This window comes from Nerophis lumbriciformis, linkage group LG01 (genome assembly GCF_033978685.3).
Source record: "Nerophis lumbriciformis linkage group LG01, RoL_Nlum_v2.1, whole genome shotgun sequence".
In the NCBI taxonomy this organism is placed as follows: Eukaryota; Metazoa; Chordata; class Actinopteri; order Syngnathiformes; family Syngnathidae; genus Nerophis; species Nerophis lumbriciformis.
Genome location: NC_084548.2, coordinates 17,290,001 through 17,308,353, shown reverse-complemented (window position 1 = coordinate 17,308,353; position 18,353 = coordinate 17,290,001). Strand labels below are relative to the sequence as shown.

The 18,353-nt window shown below is 43.5% G+C and overlaps 1 protein-coding gene across 3 annotated transcripts in view; it reads left to right on the top strand.

The window, feature by feature from the left end:
• Positions 1-18,353, top strand: part of cntn3a.1 (contactin 3a, tandem duplicate 1) — a 228,057-nt gene that overhangs the window by 204,488 nt on the left and 5,216 nt on the right. For all 3 annotated transcript variants that reach the window (XR_009816915.1, XR_009816916.1, XM_061976479.1), the window contains exons 17-22: positions 680-750; positions 1,042-1,276; positions 5,345-5,460; positions 5,788-5,974; positions 14,987-15,099; positions 17,586-17,754. Coding sequence is in view for 1 of the 3 variants with exons in the window: in XM_061976479.1 (XP_061832463.1) it covers positions 680-750; positions 1,042-1,276; positions 5,345-5,460; positions 5,788-5,974; positions 14,987-15,099; positions 17,586-17,754 (891 nt within the window). In the remaining 2 variants the exon portion in view is untranslated. The remainder of the gene's footprint in view (positions 1-679; positions 751-1,041; positions 1,277-5,344; positions 5,461-5,787; positions 5,975-14,986; positions 15,100-17,585; positions 17,755-18,353) is intronic.

The window sequence follows — 18,353 nt, the reverse complement described above, 5'->3', positions numbered from 1 at the left end:
CACACAACAGCTTTAAAATCATAAAAGGATATTGCTTAATATTTTTATTTCTGACAGTATAAAAATGTTGACTTGAAAACAGGCAAAATATTCTCTCTCAATCATGTGTCTTTGCAGTGCAATAGCCTGCCTTCTCACAAGCATGCGTAATTGCCAGTTTGCGCGAACATTCCAAATGGCTAAATATACACGCAAAACATTGCAAGTGCTAATTGATTATATTTGCATCTTCTCCTCCCACTATTGTGGGCGTTCTAATGAACCACATATGTTCTGTATATAAATGAAGACCGACGGGCTAAATGGAGTGCACTATAATTTGCTCATTAATGAGACACAATCCTCTGGGCACGAGCTTAGTAGATCAACTTTGCGTGTGATATCAAGTTTGCACATATTTTGATAGTAGTATTGGATCAGGCCCTGAATGACTGTTTGTGCAATGACGAGCAGGCAAAATGCTTGAACAAAAGCACTATCAGGTTGAGGTACTACTGTATAAAATGTTTGGAGATCATTCTTTAAGGATTTTTGCAGAACGTTTAACATTGAAAAAACACAGTTGCACCCTCACTCAGACTGTGCTAGTGAAAACCCATCTCACTGTAGGATAGAATAAGTGGAAGTCTTTTTTTTAAAGTTTGAAGTTACAAGACGTTTAATCCTCTCTACATGTCAGTTCCAAGGGTGACTCCGGCTCGAGTGAACGGTGGAGGGGGAGGACGCTCAGAACTGGTCATCACTTGGGAGGTAAACAACACACTCCGTAATGTTGTGTGGGAGAGCAGGCTTGAATGCCTTTGAGTTTTTCTCAAATGCATCAACTGCATTGTAAATTTGGAATATAAACACAAAGATTAACACTCAAGCCCTCATACTTAATTTTTCTATACCTCAAAATAAAGCTATGGAAGTTGATAAGGCCTTGCAAGTTCAGCATCACCCTAAGCCCTTTACATTGCAATAGTGCATTTCAAGGTATTAATAGCTCTCAGATCACTTTTGAGTCATCCGCTTATGAGTCATCTCATCCCTCCTTAGCCTGTTCCAGAGGAGCTGCAGAGCGGCCCCGGTTTTGGCTATGTGGTGGCCTTCCGCCCACTCGGCACGCAGGGCTGGATGCAGGCTGCAGTCACATCACCCGATGCCTCCAGATATGTGTTTAAGAATGAGAGCATCCCTCCTTATTCCCCTTACCAAATTAAAGTCGGGGTATACAACAACAATGGCGAGGGGCCTTTTAGTCCGGTGGCTACCATCTACTCAGCAGAAGAAGGTACGTTAGAGTTAAGCAACACACACACACACACACACACACACACAATATAGCATCTTTTAATTCTCCTCTCAAATATACAGGATGTGTTAGGTCTATATACAAGTTCCGGTCCTCTGACAGCATTGTGTATTTTGAGTCAAAATCTATATCTAAATTATTACCAAAATCACTCACACTGTACAGAACACATGAACGACATATGAAATACAGTAGAACTTTGATTTATAAGACTTAGACTTCCTTTTTATTGGCATTCAAATTTGAACTTTACAGTACAGATAAGAACAAAATTGAGGTCCATTAGCTCATGGTAGTGCAGGATAAAACAGCAATAAAATGCAGATATAAATAAATAGATTACTGTACAGATAAATAAATTGCACTTTTGCATATGCATCCAGGTTTATGGATGTATGTTATATTGTCTTTTTATTCCAGCGAGTTAATCCATTTTTGGGGGGAATTGAGGGGATAATTATGATGCGCTCAAGAGTCGTACGGCCTTAGGGAAGAAGCTGTTACAGAACCTGGAGATTCTTCTTCGGAGGCTGCGGAACCTCTTTCTAGAGTCCAGCAGTGAAAACAGTCCTTGGTGGGGGTGGGAGGAGTCTCTGCAGATTTTCCGAGCCCTGGTCAGGCAGCGGCTTTTTGCGATCTCCTGGATAGGAGGAAGAGGAGTCCTGATGATCTTTTCCACCGTCCTCACCACTCTCTGGAGAGACTTCCAGTCTGAGGCATTGCAGGCTCCAGTCCAGACAGAGATGCTGTTGGTCAGTAGGCTCTGAGGGGAGGGAGCTGTGCTCTTTTCATCATTATAAATGTCTATATTGACAACCTTTTTAGGTTTACGAAACTTTACGTTGCGCCAAATATGCCTCTGTGTGTTAACCATGTCTCGGTGTACGAACGCTTCATTCATTCATTAATTTTGCATGCCACTTGAGATCATCAGCATACTTGCCAACCCTCCCGATTTTTCCGGGAGACTCCCGAATTTCTCCCGATTTTCACCCGCACAACAATATTGAGGGCGTGCCTTGATGGCACCGCCTCTAGCGTCCTCTACAACCTGTCGTGGCGTCCGCTTTTTCTCCATACAAACAGCGTGCCGGCCAAGTCACATGTTGTATGTGGCTTCTACAGACACACGTAAGTGACTGCAAGGCATGCTTGATCAACAGCCATACAGGTCACACTGAGGGTGGCCGTATAAACAACTTTAACACTGTTACAAATATGCGCCACACTGTGGACCCACACCAAACAAGAATGACAAACACATTTCGGGAGAACATCCGCACCGTAACACAACATAAACACAACAGAACAAATACCCAGAACCCCTTGCACCACCAAACCCCGCCCACCTCAACCACGCCCCCCCACATCTCATACACCCCACCCCCCCATCTCCTGAATTCGGAGGTCTCAAGGTTGGCAAGTATGGTCATCAGGGGTTGCCATTTTGATGAAATCACTTCCTGTACACTGCCAGTCTTAAAGATCAACTCTCATAGTCTCCCAGTATAACTTTGGGTTGCTAGACAACCGCTTTAAGCTAGTGTTTTAGCTATTTAACCTCTGGCTTGCGGAACCTTCAGTATTAGGATTTTTTTCAGCAAACTGGGCTTTGAATTGTGATGAGACTGAAAAAGATGCCACAGCAGACCTTTAAAACAGCAAAGGAGAAAGAACTACCTGGATTTTCAACGTTATGTTTGAGTTGTTCAACGTGAGGACCTAATTCAGCAGGTTCTCAACGTTGTTTTAATGTCTTGTGCCTGCTTGGATTCTGCCCCACAACAAGACTAAAGAGAAAAATAAGCAAATCTTTGAATACAACTTTGTATTACAACTGAATAAAAATGGCGGACTGGCGATAAGCTCTTTGGGTGAACCTCTACCATACATGAAGATATCTGCTATCTTCCAAACAGCTCATTTGAAGCATGTTTTGAAGAAAGCAAGATTGTTTTATTAAGATTTCGCATTTTCGGGACTTCCCAAATACACAAAAACAGGTAGCAATCGGTAAGAAAAGGTGGTTTTCCATCATAGGACCTTGTTAAAGGGGAACATTATTACCAGACCTATGTAAGCGTCAATATATACCTTGATGTTGCAGAAAAAAGACCATATATTTTTTTAACCGATTTCCGAACTCTAAATGTGTGAATTTGGGCGAATTAAACACCTTTCTATTATTCGCTCTCGGAGCGATGACGTCACAACGTGACGTCACATCGGGAAGCAATCCGCCATTTTCTCAAACACATTACAAACACCGAATCAAATCAGCTCTGTTATTTTCCGTTTTTTCGACTGTTTAGTACCTTGGAGACATCATGCCTCGTCGGTGTGTTGTCGGAGGGTGTAACAACACGAACAGGGACGGATTCAAGTTGCACCAGTGGCCCAAAGATGCGAAAGTGGCAAGAAATTGGACGGAATTTGTTCAAAATACAAGGGTGTGGGGAAAGCCGGCGAAAATGGTCAGTCGTTTGTTCCGCACACTTTACCGACGAAAGCTATGCTACGACAGAGATGGCAAGAATGTGTGGGTATCCTGCGACACTCAAAGCAGATGCATTTCCAACGATAAAGTCAAAGAAATCTGCCGCCAGACCCCCATTGAATCTGCCGGAGTGTGTGAGCTATTCAGGGACACAGGACCACGGTAGCATGGCAAGCAATGGCGGCAGTTTGTTCCCGCAGACGAGCGAGCTAAACCCCCTGGATGTCTTGGCTCACACTGCTTCTACCGTCCCTTATGCCACCGAAGATGATCAAGAGAAGAATATCGACCCTAGCTTCCCTGGCCTGCTGACATCAACTCCAAAACTGGACAGATCAGCTTTCAGGAAAAGAGAGCGGATGAGGGTATGTCTACAGAATATATTAATTGATGAAAACTTTATTCATTACTCGCGGTTTTACGTAAATTAGTATACATAAACTGTGTTTACCAATAATTAAGCTTAAAAACATTACAACACTTAAAAACAAACACATACCAATCGTTGGTTAGAAGGCGATCGCCAGTTGCTGGCTGTCGTGTAGTTTTCGTCGGTTTCGCTTGCATACGGTTTAAACCGATATGGCTCAATAGCTTCAGTTTCTTCTTCAATTTCGCTTAAGCCGCTGAAATCCGAGTCTGAATCCGAGCTAATGTCGCTACCTTGCTGTTCTATCCGCCATGTTTGTTTGTATTGGCATCACTATGTGACGTCACAGGAAAATGGACGGGTGTATATAACGATGGTTAAAATCAGGCACTTTGAAGCTTTTTTTAGGGATATTGCGTGATGTGTAAAATTTTGAAAAAAACTTTGAAAAATAAAATAAGCCACTGGGAACTGATTTTTAATGGTTTTAACCCTTCTGAAATTATGATAATGTTCCCCTTTAAAATGAATAATGATGAAACCTCAGTTCTGTATTTTAAACCTGTCACCTGCTGCTGACTTTTGCCAGGAAGTGGAACTAATGTTGATGGGTTACCGCCAAAGAAGGGAAAAGGTGCAAATGGACGTCATTGTGTCATCATTTTATCTAGTTGTAATAATCCAGTCTTTATTATATAATTAGATTTCATTGTGCTACCAGAAATACCCTATCTTTTAAAGAAACGTATGCTGAGTCAACTCGCAAAGATGTACTCTGCTATCAATCTCCTTATCTGAATTTTTTTTTTTTTTAAAGATGCACCACTAGGTTTAGTTTAATAGTAGAAGACTGTGAGGAACGGTCTGTAACAGTTTGATTCTGGCAAAGGGTCCGAAAGCATTGAAATGTTTTCCTCTTCTGTTTCCTTCAGGCTTTCCTTAGTTGTGCTGAACCTCAGCTTTAGGTGACATGATTTTATTCTGTTAAACACACTGAAGCATTTTCCACTGGAACCAACAAAGCTACATAACGCACCCGTTGCATTACATGTCTGCAAGATAAAGCCCAGCTCATCTAAAATTCAGTGACTTATTAACATTTAAATATTGGTCGTAGGGTCAATGCATATTTTCCTCTTGTTTTTTTCCCTGTCTATACTGCCATTTGTGTACATTTCAGAGCCCAGCAGAGCACCAGGGAAGTTGAGGGCGAAAAGTGTTTCAGCGTCTGAAGTGGAGGTCACCTGGAAGCCGCTGGCCTGGAGCAACAACCGCAGACGCATTCTGGGATATGAGGTCAAACCAACACATGCCCACACACAGTAGCACAACCAAGTAGTTTAGTTTTCTGTGGGAAACTATTGTAGGATCATGTATTTATTGATGAAGCCAACAATCCTCCAGAATATTTAAATGTACATGCATTAGTGTACAAACTTTTCTTGTGGACCGAGTCCTGGTTGCAGTCATGTCTTTATCATTTAATTTCCTTTCCATTTCAACTGATACTATTTTTCAGATGTTTTTCGGCGTATTAATGTAAAAATAACTCTTGTGGGTTGTTGAGGAGATACAGTATAAGTGATGTTTGTGTCGTGTTTTTTTTTAATTTTTTTTTTATAGTTGCGGTACTGGAGGGTAAAGCAGAAACAGGAAGCAGCTAGCGTGGTTAGGACGGTGGGGAATAAGACGTCGGTACTCATCAGGGATCTCGAGGGCAGCAGTACCTATTTGATGTCCCTGTGGGCCTATAACAGTGCTGGAGTGGGTCCGCCGAGCAGCATTGTCAACGTCACCACCAAGAAACCTCGTAAGATCTCCTTTTATATTGCATAGCTCAGGAGTGCTCACACTTTTTCTGCAGGCGAGCTACTTTTCAATTGATCAAGTCGTGGGGATCTACCTCATTCATATATATAATTTATATTTACTTATTTATGAAACATATGTTTTTGTTAACAAGTTAAAGGTGTTTAATGATAATGCAAGCATGTTTAACACATATAGTTAATATTGTTAATAAATTAAAGGTGTTTAATGATAATACAAGTATGTTTAATACATATAGTTAATATTGTTAACAAGTTAAAGGTGTTTATTGATAATACAAGCATGTTTAACACATATAGTTAATATTGTTAATAAGTTAAAGGTGTTTAAAGATAATGCAAACATGTTTAACACATATAGTTACTATTGTTAACAAGTTAAAGGTGTTTAAAGATAATACAAGAATGTTTAACACATAGTTAATATTGTTAACAAGTTAAAGGTGTTTAAAGATAATACAAGCATGTTTAACACATATAGTTAATATTGTTAATAAGTTAAAAGTGTTTAGAGATAATACAAGCATGTTTAACACATATCAGGTAAAAGCCAGTAAATTAGAATATTTTGAAAAACTTGATTTATTTCAGTAATTGCATTCAAAAGGTGTAACTTGTACATTATATTTATTCATTGCACACAGACTGATGCATTCAAATGTTTATTTCATTTAATTTTGATGATTTGAAGTGGCAATAAATGAAAATCCAAAATTCCGTGTGTCACAAAATTAGAATATTACTTAAGGCTAATACAAAAAAGGGATTTTTAGAAATGTTGGCCAACTGAAAAGTATGAAAATGAAAAATATGAGCATGTACAATACTCAATACTTGGTTGGAGCTCCTTTTGCCTCAATTACTGCGTTAATGCGGCGTGGCATGGAGTCGATGAGTTTCTGGCACTGCTCAGGTGTTATGAGAGCCCAGGTTGCTCTGATAGTGGCCTTCAACTCTTCTGCGTTTTTGGGTCTGGCATTCTGCATCTTCCTTTTCACAATACCCCACAGATTTTCTATGGGGCTAAGGTCAGGGGAGTTGGCGGGCCAATTTAGAACAGAAATACCATGGTCCGTAAACCAGGCACGGGTAGATTTTGCGCTGTGTGCAGGCGCCAAGTCCTGTTGGAACTTGAAATCTCCATCTCCATAGAGCAGGTCAGCAGCAGGAAGCATGAAGTGCTCTAAAACTTGCTGGTAGACGGCTGCGTTGACCCTGGATCTCAGGAAACAGAGTGGACCGACACCAGCAGATGACATGGCACCCCAAACCATCACTGATGGTGGAAACTTTACACTAGACTTCAGGCAACGTGGATCCTGTGCCTCTCCTGTCTTCCTCCAGACTCTGGGACCTCGATTTCCAAAGGAAATGCAAAATTTGCATGGTTGGGTGATGGTTTGGGGTGCCATGTCATCTGCTGGTGTCGGTCCACTCTGTTTCCTGAGATCCAGGGTCAACGCAGCCGTCTACCAGCAAGTTTTAGAGCACTTCATGCTTCCTGCTGCTGACCTGCTCTATGGAGATGGAGATTTCAAGTTCCAACAGGACTTGGCGCCTGCACACAGCGCAAAATCTACCCGTGCCTGGTTTACGGACCATGGTATTTCTGTTCTAAATTGGCCCGCCAACTCCCCTGACCTTAGCCCCATAGAAAATCTGTGGGGTATTGTGAAAAGGAAGATGCAGAATGCCAGACCCAAAAACGCAGAAGAGTTGAAGGCCACTATCAGAGCAACCTGGGCTCTCATAACACCTGAGCAGTGCCAGAAACTCATCGACTCCATGCCACGCCGCATTAACGCAGTAATTGAGGCAAAAGGAGCTCCAACCAAGTATTGAGTATTGTACATGCTCATATTTTTCATTTTCATACTTTTCAGTTGGCCAACATTTCTAAAAATCCCTTTTTTGTATTAGCCTTAAGTAATATTCTAATTTTGTGACACACGGAATTTTGGATTTTCATTTGTTGCCACTTCAAATCATCAAAATTAAATGAAATAAACATTGGAATGCATCAGTCTGTGTGCAATGAATAAATATAATGTACAAGTTACACCTTTTGAATGCAATTACTGAAATAAATCAAGTTTTTCAAAATATTCTAATTTACTGGCTTTTACCTGTAGATTCCTTTCTTTCATGAAGACAAGAATATAAGTTGGTGTATTACCTGATTGTGATGACTTGCATTGATTGGAATCAGACAGTGGTGCTGATAAGGTCCGCATTTTCGAATGGAGGAGAAAAAAAGTCCTCCTTTCTGTCCAATACCACATGAAAGTGGTTGGTTTTTGGCATCTTATTTATCCAGCTTCCGTACTCCTCTGTATACACTTTACAAGAAATACATTGTTGGCAAACTCCGTAGCTTGCTAGCTTGTGCACGCCAGCTTTCTGAGACTCTTATTTTGGTAGCGCAGGCAGGATGAAGCAGCGCTTTTATTGTGCAACTGTGCAGTCGGTCTTTGGAGTTTTGACGACAGGTACGGCGCCAGAGTCTGTTGAAATAAAGTGTTTCTCGCCTTCCTGTCGGTAATTTTAATGAGCTGGCAGCAGCCAGCGTCATCTCAGAAGACCCTCGGGTGCCGTGAATGTCAATCAAGTGACGAAAGTGACGTCATAGTGAAGATTTATGATCGCTCATTTTTAGGACTATTTTTTTAATGCCTGGCTGGTGATCGACTGACACACCCTCCGAGATCGACCGGTAGCTCGCGATCGACGTAATGAGCACCCCTGGCATAGCTGGAAACTAACGTGCTCGTTTCGGTGTGTGTGTTTTATTGTTGTTGTCGTCTTTGTTCCTCCTTTTCGTCATTGGTATGCAGAAAGTAACAATAATTAAACATTTTCAGAGGGTCCAAGCTAAATGTCTTTAGTTTGAAATGCACAAGTAACAAATAATCAAGCATAATTATTAGGGTTGACAAATATGATTTGACATTAAGTTGAGAGCAGCTGATATACAGGCAAATAGAGCAACTCGAGGGAAATCAAGGTGAAAGATTTACTGATACACTAACTTTGCCCTTCCAGAGTACCCTACTCGATTCATTCCCCCAAGAGTAATGTATAAACCATTTTGCAACACTTGCACTATATTTGTTTAAAAATAATTGAGGCTTATGTACCCATGTATGGATGGGTACCGGGTACGTTTATGGACACCTACGGTGCCATAAATTGCTACCTTTGTTGAAAATTACGATATGTCCGGTTGCAGACTTAGTCGTGGTAATAATAATAATAATGGATTTCATTTTATATCGCGCTTTTCTATTGTTAGATACTCAAAGCGCTCCAGGAACACCCTCCTCTTGTTCTGCTAACGAGACATCCAGGTCGGGTTGATCTCTCTCTAAATCACAAAGGCATTGCAGGAGGAAACATCAATGATGTTGTGGAAGATGACCAGGGGCCAGCGGGCAGTCATCCTTCTGCAGCTGTATGTTCCAATCACCTTATCTAGGTTGTCCGCACCTCCCTTGTTGCGGTTGTAGTCTAGGATGATGACTGGCTTCCTGTCCTCACGATTGCTAACGTCAGCATCTGTGTGCAGTGTGCTCAGAAGAACTACATTGTCGCAGACCTCTCTTATGGCTGCAAGTTTGTCTGTCACACGTCTTGCTGGTCTTGACTCACGGTCATCAAATCGTATCAGTTTTGAGTAGGTGTGAAAGAGTTTGAGTGGCATTGTGGCTCGGAAAATTGGCCTTCCACTCTCTGCATCCCATAGACTAGTTCAGCCTCACCTCGGGACCTGTGTACACCGGCTAAGATTAGCAGCCCTAAGTAGGCCTGCAGGTCAGTCTCATCCATCTTTTTCCAGCTGTCTCCATATTTGCGAAAACCCTCCAAATGTGTCATCTCCAGGATTATTTTTTCAATTGCCGGTGTGATAAACAGGTAGAATGTAGAGACAATGTCATGGGCATGAGAAACGGCATATTTTGTGGGTTCCGGGGCCTTGAAGGTCATATGCTGCTGAGGACCATGTTATTTTGCCATTTTTTGAAAGGAAAGTCTCTCTTTCAGCTTCAGGGTTTTCTTATAATAATAATAATAATAATAATGGAATAGATTTTATATCGCACTTTTCTATTATTAGATACTCAAAGCGCTCACAGAGAAGTGGGAACCCATCATTCATTTACACCTGGTGGTGGTAAGCTACATTTGTAGCCACAGCTGCCCTGGGGTAGACTGACGGAAGCGAGGCTGCCAGTTTGCACCTATGGCCCCTCCGACCACCACCTATCATTCATTAATTATTCATTCACCAGTGTGAGCGGCACCGGGGGCAAGAGTGAAGTGTCCTGCCCAAGGACACAACGGAAGCGATTTGGATGTCAAGAGGGGGGGAGCGAACCTGCAACCCTCAGGTTTCTAGCACGGCCACTCTACCCACTACGCCATACCGCCCCTTCTTCTTCTGAAGATGATTAATCATGCTCTGGATTGTATTCCTCCCCATCTTCTTCTTCTGATACATCCTTCACTTCCTCTTCTGAATCAGAGTTGTCTTGCTGAACATCTGAAAAATTCAGCTGTAGAGCCTTTGATTGATTGAGACTTTTATTAGTAGGTTGCACAGTGAAGTACATATTCCGTACAATTGACCACTAAATGGTTACACCCGAATAAGTTGTTCAACTTGTTTAAGTCGGGGTCCACTTAAATTGATTCATCTTCAGCGGTATAACGCACACTCATGGCTTCAGCACAGACAGAATTCGGGGCCCTGTGATCTACAGCACCTTTACAATCTCTGGAAATTCACAGAAAAAGAGCTCTGCTACAGATGGACTATAACAACTAAAACATTGTAACATTTTGTGATGTATAAATAACTCTGTGACTTTGATTTCAACACTTTGTGACTTACGGGTCATTTTGACCCGAAGACCACCTTTGTAAAAAATTTTGTACAGCTTACATGGAAATGTGAATAAAAGCAACATTTCACTTTTTCTATTGTTGGTGCCAATCTAGGAAAAGTCATAAAATGTCAAGTTAAAAAAATATTGTTTAGGGGATTTATTTTTGGTTTTTACACAGTGGCGGGTCAAAATGACCGAGGACAACAGGAGGGTTAAGTCTGCCTTTGTTGATAACTCGTTCTGGTTTCATTGTTTACGTCACGCCTTTGCCAAGTGAGTTCTATGTTCTTGAGTCCTATGCTAAGTTTGTACCCTAGCTTCACGTGCGAATTTTGGTTTGCTTTCTGTTTTTGGTATGTGTTATGATTTGCAAAGATTAAATCCTATCCTACCTTCACGCTGTCGTTCGGAGCCGTCCGTTTTGCATCCCGGGAGAACAACCGCGCAGCAAGCTGCACCCCCGATCGTGACAGAATGAAGCCAGCAATCCGTTCTTCCGCAAGGGACCACGACGTGATGGAGACGCGCTAGCAAAGATGGAAGCCAGCCAGAAAGGCTTCGTTTTGCCGTCAGGACTCGTCGTTTCCCCAAACTCCTCCTCCGGACAGCAATATTCCACAGGCAGCCAAGTCTTCCTCGCCGCCATTGTTTGGTAATCCGATCCATTACTTCGCCAAACAGTTCACAGACTGGGTTAATAGCCAAATGGAAACCCGCGTTAAGGACGCAGCTACGCCGTCCCACTCTACCGGCAGTTGGTAATGACGTCAGAGGGCAGGAATTGTTTTTCTCCTGAGTCGTTCTGTTTGCCTCCTGCTGGGGACACTCCAGCTGCTACAGCAGACTACCAGAACAATTTTTTTCAGTCACCTCCGCCCCTAAGAACTCAAGCCCCGCCCACGTCACAGACATTTTCTATTTGTCCTCTCACACAATCCCAGGTGGAGGATGGGAAGAGACATTATGGACAATTTAAAGGGGAGGATTCTACCCCCCTCCTGACCTCCCTCCACCCACCCCTAAAGACTGTTCCAGACGGCAAGGAGCGCGTCTGGCATCCGCTTCTTGAGGGGGGGGGGCTAGTGCCGAGAGGTGTGCTAGGAGGCCCATCCAGGAAGCAACTTCCGGCCTGTCCACCACCACCAGTCCATCGGCATGCCAAGCTGCAACCCCCAGCTAGGCCACCTCCGCCAAGCTCATGGCTAACATCATCTCCGGTGGGCTTGCAGACGCCACCATCATCTCCGGTTGGCCTGAAGACGCCACCATCATCTCCGGTTGGCCTGCAGACGCCACCATCATCTCCGGTGGGCCTGCAGACGCCACCATCATCTCTGGTGGGCCTGCAGACGCCATCCTCTTCAGCACTTGAAATTCCTGCTCCTCGGCTGGCACCAGTTCCAGTTCCTGCTCCTCGGCTGGCACCAGTTCCAGTTCCTGCTCCTCGTCTGGCACCAGTTCCTGTTCCTGCTCCTCGGCGGGCACCAGTTCCTGTTTCTGCTCCTCAGCGGGCACCAGTTCCAGTTCCTGCTCCTCAGCGAGCACCAGTTCCTGTTCCTGCTCCTCAGCGAGCACCAGTTCCTGTTCCTGCACCTCGGCTGGCACCAGTTCCTGTTCCTGCACCTCGGCTGGCACCATTTCATGTTCCTGCACCACGGCTGGTACCAGTTCCTGTTTCTGCACCACGGCTGGCACCAGTTCCTGTTCCTGCACCACGGCTGGCTCCAGTGGCTGCACCCACGCCTGCCTCGTCTGCTGCTTCCACGCCTGCCTCGTCTGCTGCTGTTTCCACGCCTAACTCGTCTGCTGCTGCTTCCATACCTGACTCGTCTGCTGCCTCTTCCATGCCTGATTCGTCTGCTGCTGCTTCCACGCCTGCCTCGACGTAGTCTGCTGCATCCACGACTGCCACGCCGATGACGCACCCACCTCCCCATCGGCCACGGATGTTGCCGTTTCCTGGTCGCCCACCTCGCCAAGTGCACCCGCCTCGCCAAGTGCAGCGGCGTTCAACGCATCGCCGCCACCTGACTCTTCCTCGCTGGTTGCGGGGACACTTGTTATGGCGACCCCCCGCCAAGTCCTCCCTCCACCCTCCCGTGACTTTTGACCCTGCTTGGTTTTTGTCTTGTTTTTGGACATCTAGAATCTGTCTTTAAGGGGGGCTCTGTCATGATCCGTGGTCCGAATCATGTTTTGTTTGGTTTTGTTCTGTTAGTTTTGGACTTCTTTAGTTGCTGTTTGTGCACCTCCTGAGTTTAGTCACCATGGTTACTTATGATTTTCACCTGCCTCTGTTGTTTGGGACACACCTGTGTCTAATCAAGAGACTACTATTTAAGTCTGCCTTTGTTGATTACTCGTTCTGGCTTCATTGTTTACGTCACGCCTTTGCCAAGTGAGTTCTATGTTCTTGAGTCCTATGCTAAGTTTGTACCCTAGCTTCACGTGCGACTTTTGGTTTGCTCTCTGTTTTTAGGTTGTGTTATGATTTGCAAAGATTAAATCCTATCCCACCTTCACGCTGTCGTCCGGAGCCGTCCGTTTTGCATCCCGGGAGAACAACCGCGCAGCAAGCTGCACCCCCGATCGTGACAAGCATGGTTTTTTACATGTCTGATGCGCTTCCTGCTTGGCTAATAAAGCACACAGAATTTCCTGTACGCAATGTCGTTGATGGTTTAATAAAACATAAGCTTTTGCAATTATAAACTGGATGGGTTTCTAAACACACAGCATCAAATTAAGGCTTGTAAAAAGTATGTAAATAGTGTGATAAAGAGTCTGGTTAAGTGTCTAGTGAAGCGGCCAACACAAGTGATTGCTACCCAGCTCCACTCAGAGTACAGGTAAAAAAAAACTCCCCTTTTAGTGACCGCCACCTATGTGTGGGTACCCACCCACAAACACCACGTGACATTACTGTTGCACACATGATCTGGTTCCACACTAACATCTCTCCTGTGAGAGGGCACGTGTCCGCCCTGAGATCAGTAGGTTGTGAGTTCAAACCCCGGCCGAGTCATACCAAAGATTATACAAATGGGACCCATTACCTCCCTGCTTGGCACTCAGCATCAAGGGTTGGAATTGGGGGTTAAATCACCAATATGATTCCCGGGCGTGGCCACCGCTGCTGCTCACTGCTCCTCTCACCTCCCAGGCGGTGAGTAAGGGGCTAGGTCAAATGCAGATGACAAATTTCACCACACCTAGTGTGTGTGTGACAATCTTTGGTACTTCAACTTTAACTTTTGTGTACCCAACAGCTGTCATTGACAACCATGAAAGCCAATCAAAGCTAACATTTCATTCGGTCAGTGCAGAAGTTATTTACAAAGTTCAACTATTAATTGTGACAAATATAGACTTGTTTTATTGAAATCTGTTTGTTCCCTTTAACTACTATCAATAAAATGTGTTCTGAGATTTTCTGGGTTTAAAAAATGGTTAACTTGAGCCAGTGACATATAGCATCTTACGCAGGTTCATCGCTATTTAGATCTAAAATTGATTATCATGCCCATCTTTTCCAAAAACCACGTACTGTTGCATCTGCCACTTGCAATTTTACTTTTTCAGTTTATTATTTTTGCTAATTTTACGGTCTGTCTCCTCCATCATGCAAATGATGCTCAAAGAGAATCTGGCAGTCAGTGATGGACCACACTATGCGTGCCTTTTTTTTTTTGCCAACTTTTCACATTTCTTAAAGCGACGACGTGACAACTCAGCATTTACTCTTAGGAGTTGTGCTAAAACAGCTGTTTAGCGCACAATTCACATGTGGGACGATCATTTCGCTTCGGCAGTCACACTGACATGAAGACATCTAACTGTGTGTGATGTTTAAGAACTGTGGGACGTTGGAGCACTCCGTATTTATTTCGTCAAAAAGAGCAATCCCTCATCACAACGGTGTTGTTGGTGTTAGAACATAGTCTTCTCACCTCATCCCCCCCAGTGACTGTTCAGCTGTTAATGAGAAATATCCTTCATGCTGAGTTGCTTCTTGACTTTAATGTTTATTGATTGGCTGGCCTGTTGTTTGATACATTCACTAACGACTCTGCCTCTCTCCTTCCATCCCAACTTTCCACACAACAGCGCCTAGTCAGGCCCCCGTCAAAATCATGTGGAACACTTCCAACTCCAAAGTCATCCTGCAGTGGGACCAAGTTCACGCTCTGGAGAATGAGTCTGAAGTTACTGGTTATAAGGTAGTGACTCTAAATCCTTGCTTAGTCTTTACCAACAAGATTATAAATCATGCATCACAATAAAAATAAGTTAAATACAGACAGAAGCTGAGTAATAGTTTTGTTTGAATAATGACTTCGTACACATGTTTGGGTCTCTGATTTGCCTGCCCGACCATTAAGTGTGAAATTATTCAACCAAGTAATTTTTGTGAGCTTCTTATGTTTGAACATTTTTAACAAGCCGTTAAAAGGTTGTGGAAGTTTGGGATAATTACCACCCTCACAAGTTTTCCGCCCATGACTTGGATACTTCCTGAGCGAAGATCATACTTGCCAACCCTCCCGGATTTTCCGGGAGACTCCCGAAATTCAGCGCCTCTCCCGAAAACCTCCCGAGACAAATTTTCTCCCGAAAATCTCCTGAAATTCAGGCGGAGCTGGAGGCCACGCCCCCTCCAGCTGAGTGACGTGTCGACAGCCTGTTTTCACGTCCGCTTTCCCACAATATAAACAGCGTGCCTGCCCAATCACGTTATAACTGTAGAATGATCGAGGGCGAGCTCTTGGTTTCTTATGTGGGTTTATTGTTATTGTTGTTATACATATATATATTTATATATATATATATATATATATATATATAGCTAGAATTCACGTATTCACGAATTCAGTCAAGTATTTCTTATATATATATATATATATATATATATATATATACATATATATATACATATATATATGAAATACTTGACTTGGTGAATTCTAGCTGTAAATATACTCCTCCTCTCTTAACCACGCCCCCAACCACGCCCCGCCCCAACCACGCTCCCGCCTCGACCGTGTTCCTCTTAATTCAGAAAAGTATTGAAAACTACCGAAAACTATCGAAATACATTTTGGTACCGGTACCAAAATATTGGTATCGGGACAACACTAATATGAACATACTATAGTGCCCCAACTGGGATCCAGTTTGAGTTTTTTAATGATTTTGTTAAACAGTTTGTAAATCTATTGTATTGAACATATCTATTAAAGGCCTACTGAAATGCGATTTTCTTATTCAAACGGGGATAGCAGGTCAATTCTATGTGTCATACTTGATCATTTCGCGATATTGCCATATTTTTGCTGAAAGGATTTAGTAGAGAACATTGACGATAAAGTTCGGAACTTTTGGTCGCTGATAAAAAAGCCTTGCCTGTACCGGAAGTAGCAGACGAGTAGCGTGACGTCACAGGTTGTGGAGCTCCTCACATCTGCACATTGTTTACAATCATGGCCACAAGCAGCGAGAGCGATTCGGACAGAGAAAGCGACGATTTCCCCATTAATTTGAGCGAGGATGAAAGATTTGTGGATGAGGAAAGTGAGAGTGAAGGACTAGAAGGCAGCGGGAGCGATTCAGATAGGGAAGATGCTGTGAGAGGCGGGTGGGACCTGATATTCAGCTTGGAATGACTAAAACAGTAAATAAACACAAGACACTCTATTAGCCACAACACAACCAGGCTTATATTTAATATGCCACAAATTAATCCCGCATAACAAACACCTCCCCCCTCCCGTACATATAACCCGCCAATACAACTCAAACACCTGCACAACACACTCAATCCCACAGCCCAAAGTACCGTTCACCTCCCCAAAGTTCATACAGCACATATATTTCCCCAAAGTCCCCAAAGTTACGTACGTGACATGCACATAGCAGCACGCACGTACGGGCAAGCGATCAAATATTTGGAAGCCGCAGCTGCATGTGTACTCACGGTACCGCGTCTGCGTATCCAACTCAAAGTCCTCCTGGTAAGAGTCTCTGTTGTCCCAGTTCTCCACAGGCCAATGGTAAAGCTTGACTGTCATCTTTCGGGAATGTAAACAATGAAACACCGGCTGTGTTATCCGGCACAACAGTCAGGGGGTGCATTCTACGGCGGGGGTGCGTTATCCGGCACAACACCTGCCGCAATACACCGCTTCCCACCTACAGCTTTCTTCTTTGCTGTCTCCATTGTTCATTGAACAAATTGCAAAAGATTCACCAACACAGATGTCCAGAATACTGTGGAATTTTGCGATGAAAACAGACGACTTAATAGCTGGCCACCATGCTGTCCCAAAATGTCCTCTACAATTCGTGACGTCACGCGCAGGCGTCATCATACCAAGACGTTTTCAGCAGGATATTTTGCGCAAAATTTAAAATTGCACTTTAGTAAGCATGTGTTGCAATGTTAAGATTTCATCATTGATATATAAACTATCAGACTGCGTGGTCGGTAGTAGTGGGTTTCAGTAGGCCTTTAAACAGTTTGTAAATCTATTGTATTGAACATATCTATTAAACTGTTCAGTGAGTGAGAGGAACGAGAACTTTATTTTCTGGCTCGCAATCCATCCTGAAATTAACATGACGTGTTACTCCGCAATCCTCCCAATTGAATCCTGTGTTTCCTACACTAACCATGTCCTCTTTCCACGCTGGTTGTGTTCTCCTGTAGGTGATGTACAGCCAGGACAAACACAGCCGTCCCAGTGTGGTGGAGACCAACACCACCTCCTTGGAGTTGTCTCTTCCCATCCACGAGGACTATGTCATCCAGATCAAACCTTTCAGTGAAGGCGGGGAAGGCATCAGCAGCCGGCAGATTACAATCCCTAAAATAGCAGGTTGGACAGTCCCCGAGACATGGAACATGCAAACCGAAACACTTCCTGCGCCACATGGGATCATTAGAGGGGAAAAATGAGAACTGACTTTAGCTGTGAACTACGACGTGTTTGTAGAGTTGGCGTGTTGATCAAGCATGACAGCCACCATTTTTTAAACAAAACACGACAAGAGCAATTTTAAAGTGCATCCGTTTGGAATGTTACGGGGTGGAGATGGCCGTAATCACGTCAGCTCTGCTACTACAGGACACGCAAACCCTATTCTCACTGCACTTGAATCAAAGCAGGAGATCAGAACATTCAGAAAGTAATTTTCCTATCTCATTAAAAGTAAACACAATCTATTAACTCAGCATGACGCTTCCTTATAACCAAAGGAAACGTGTAAAATTCAGAGAAATAAGACCTTGTAGGGAACGGAATATTCGGTATCCTACCTAGGTACTAGGTTTGGTGCTGATAGTTTATTTATAACAGAGAATTTTCTAGAACAGGGCTCTTTTCCAGGCCAAGGACCCCCTACTTGTACATCTTGTATAAAATTGTGTTTTAAATCAGTGTTTCTTAACCAGAGGGCCGAGGCTCATTGTTGGGCC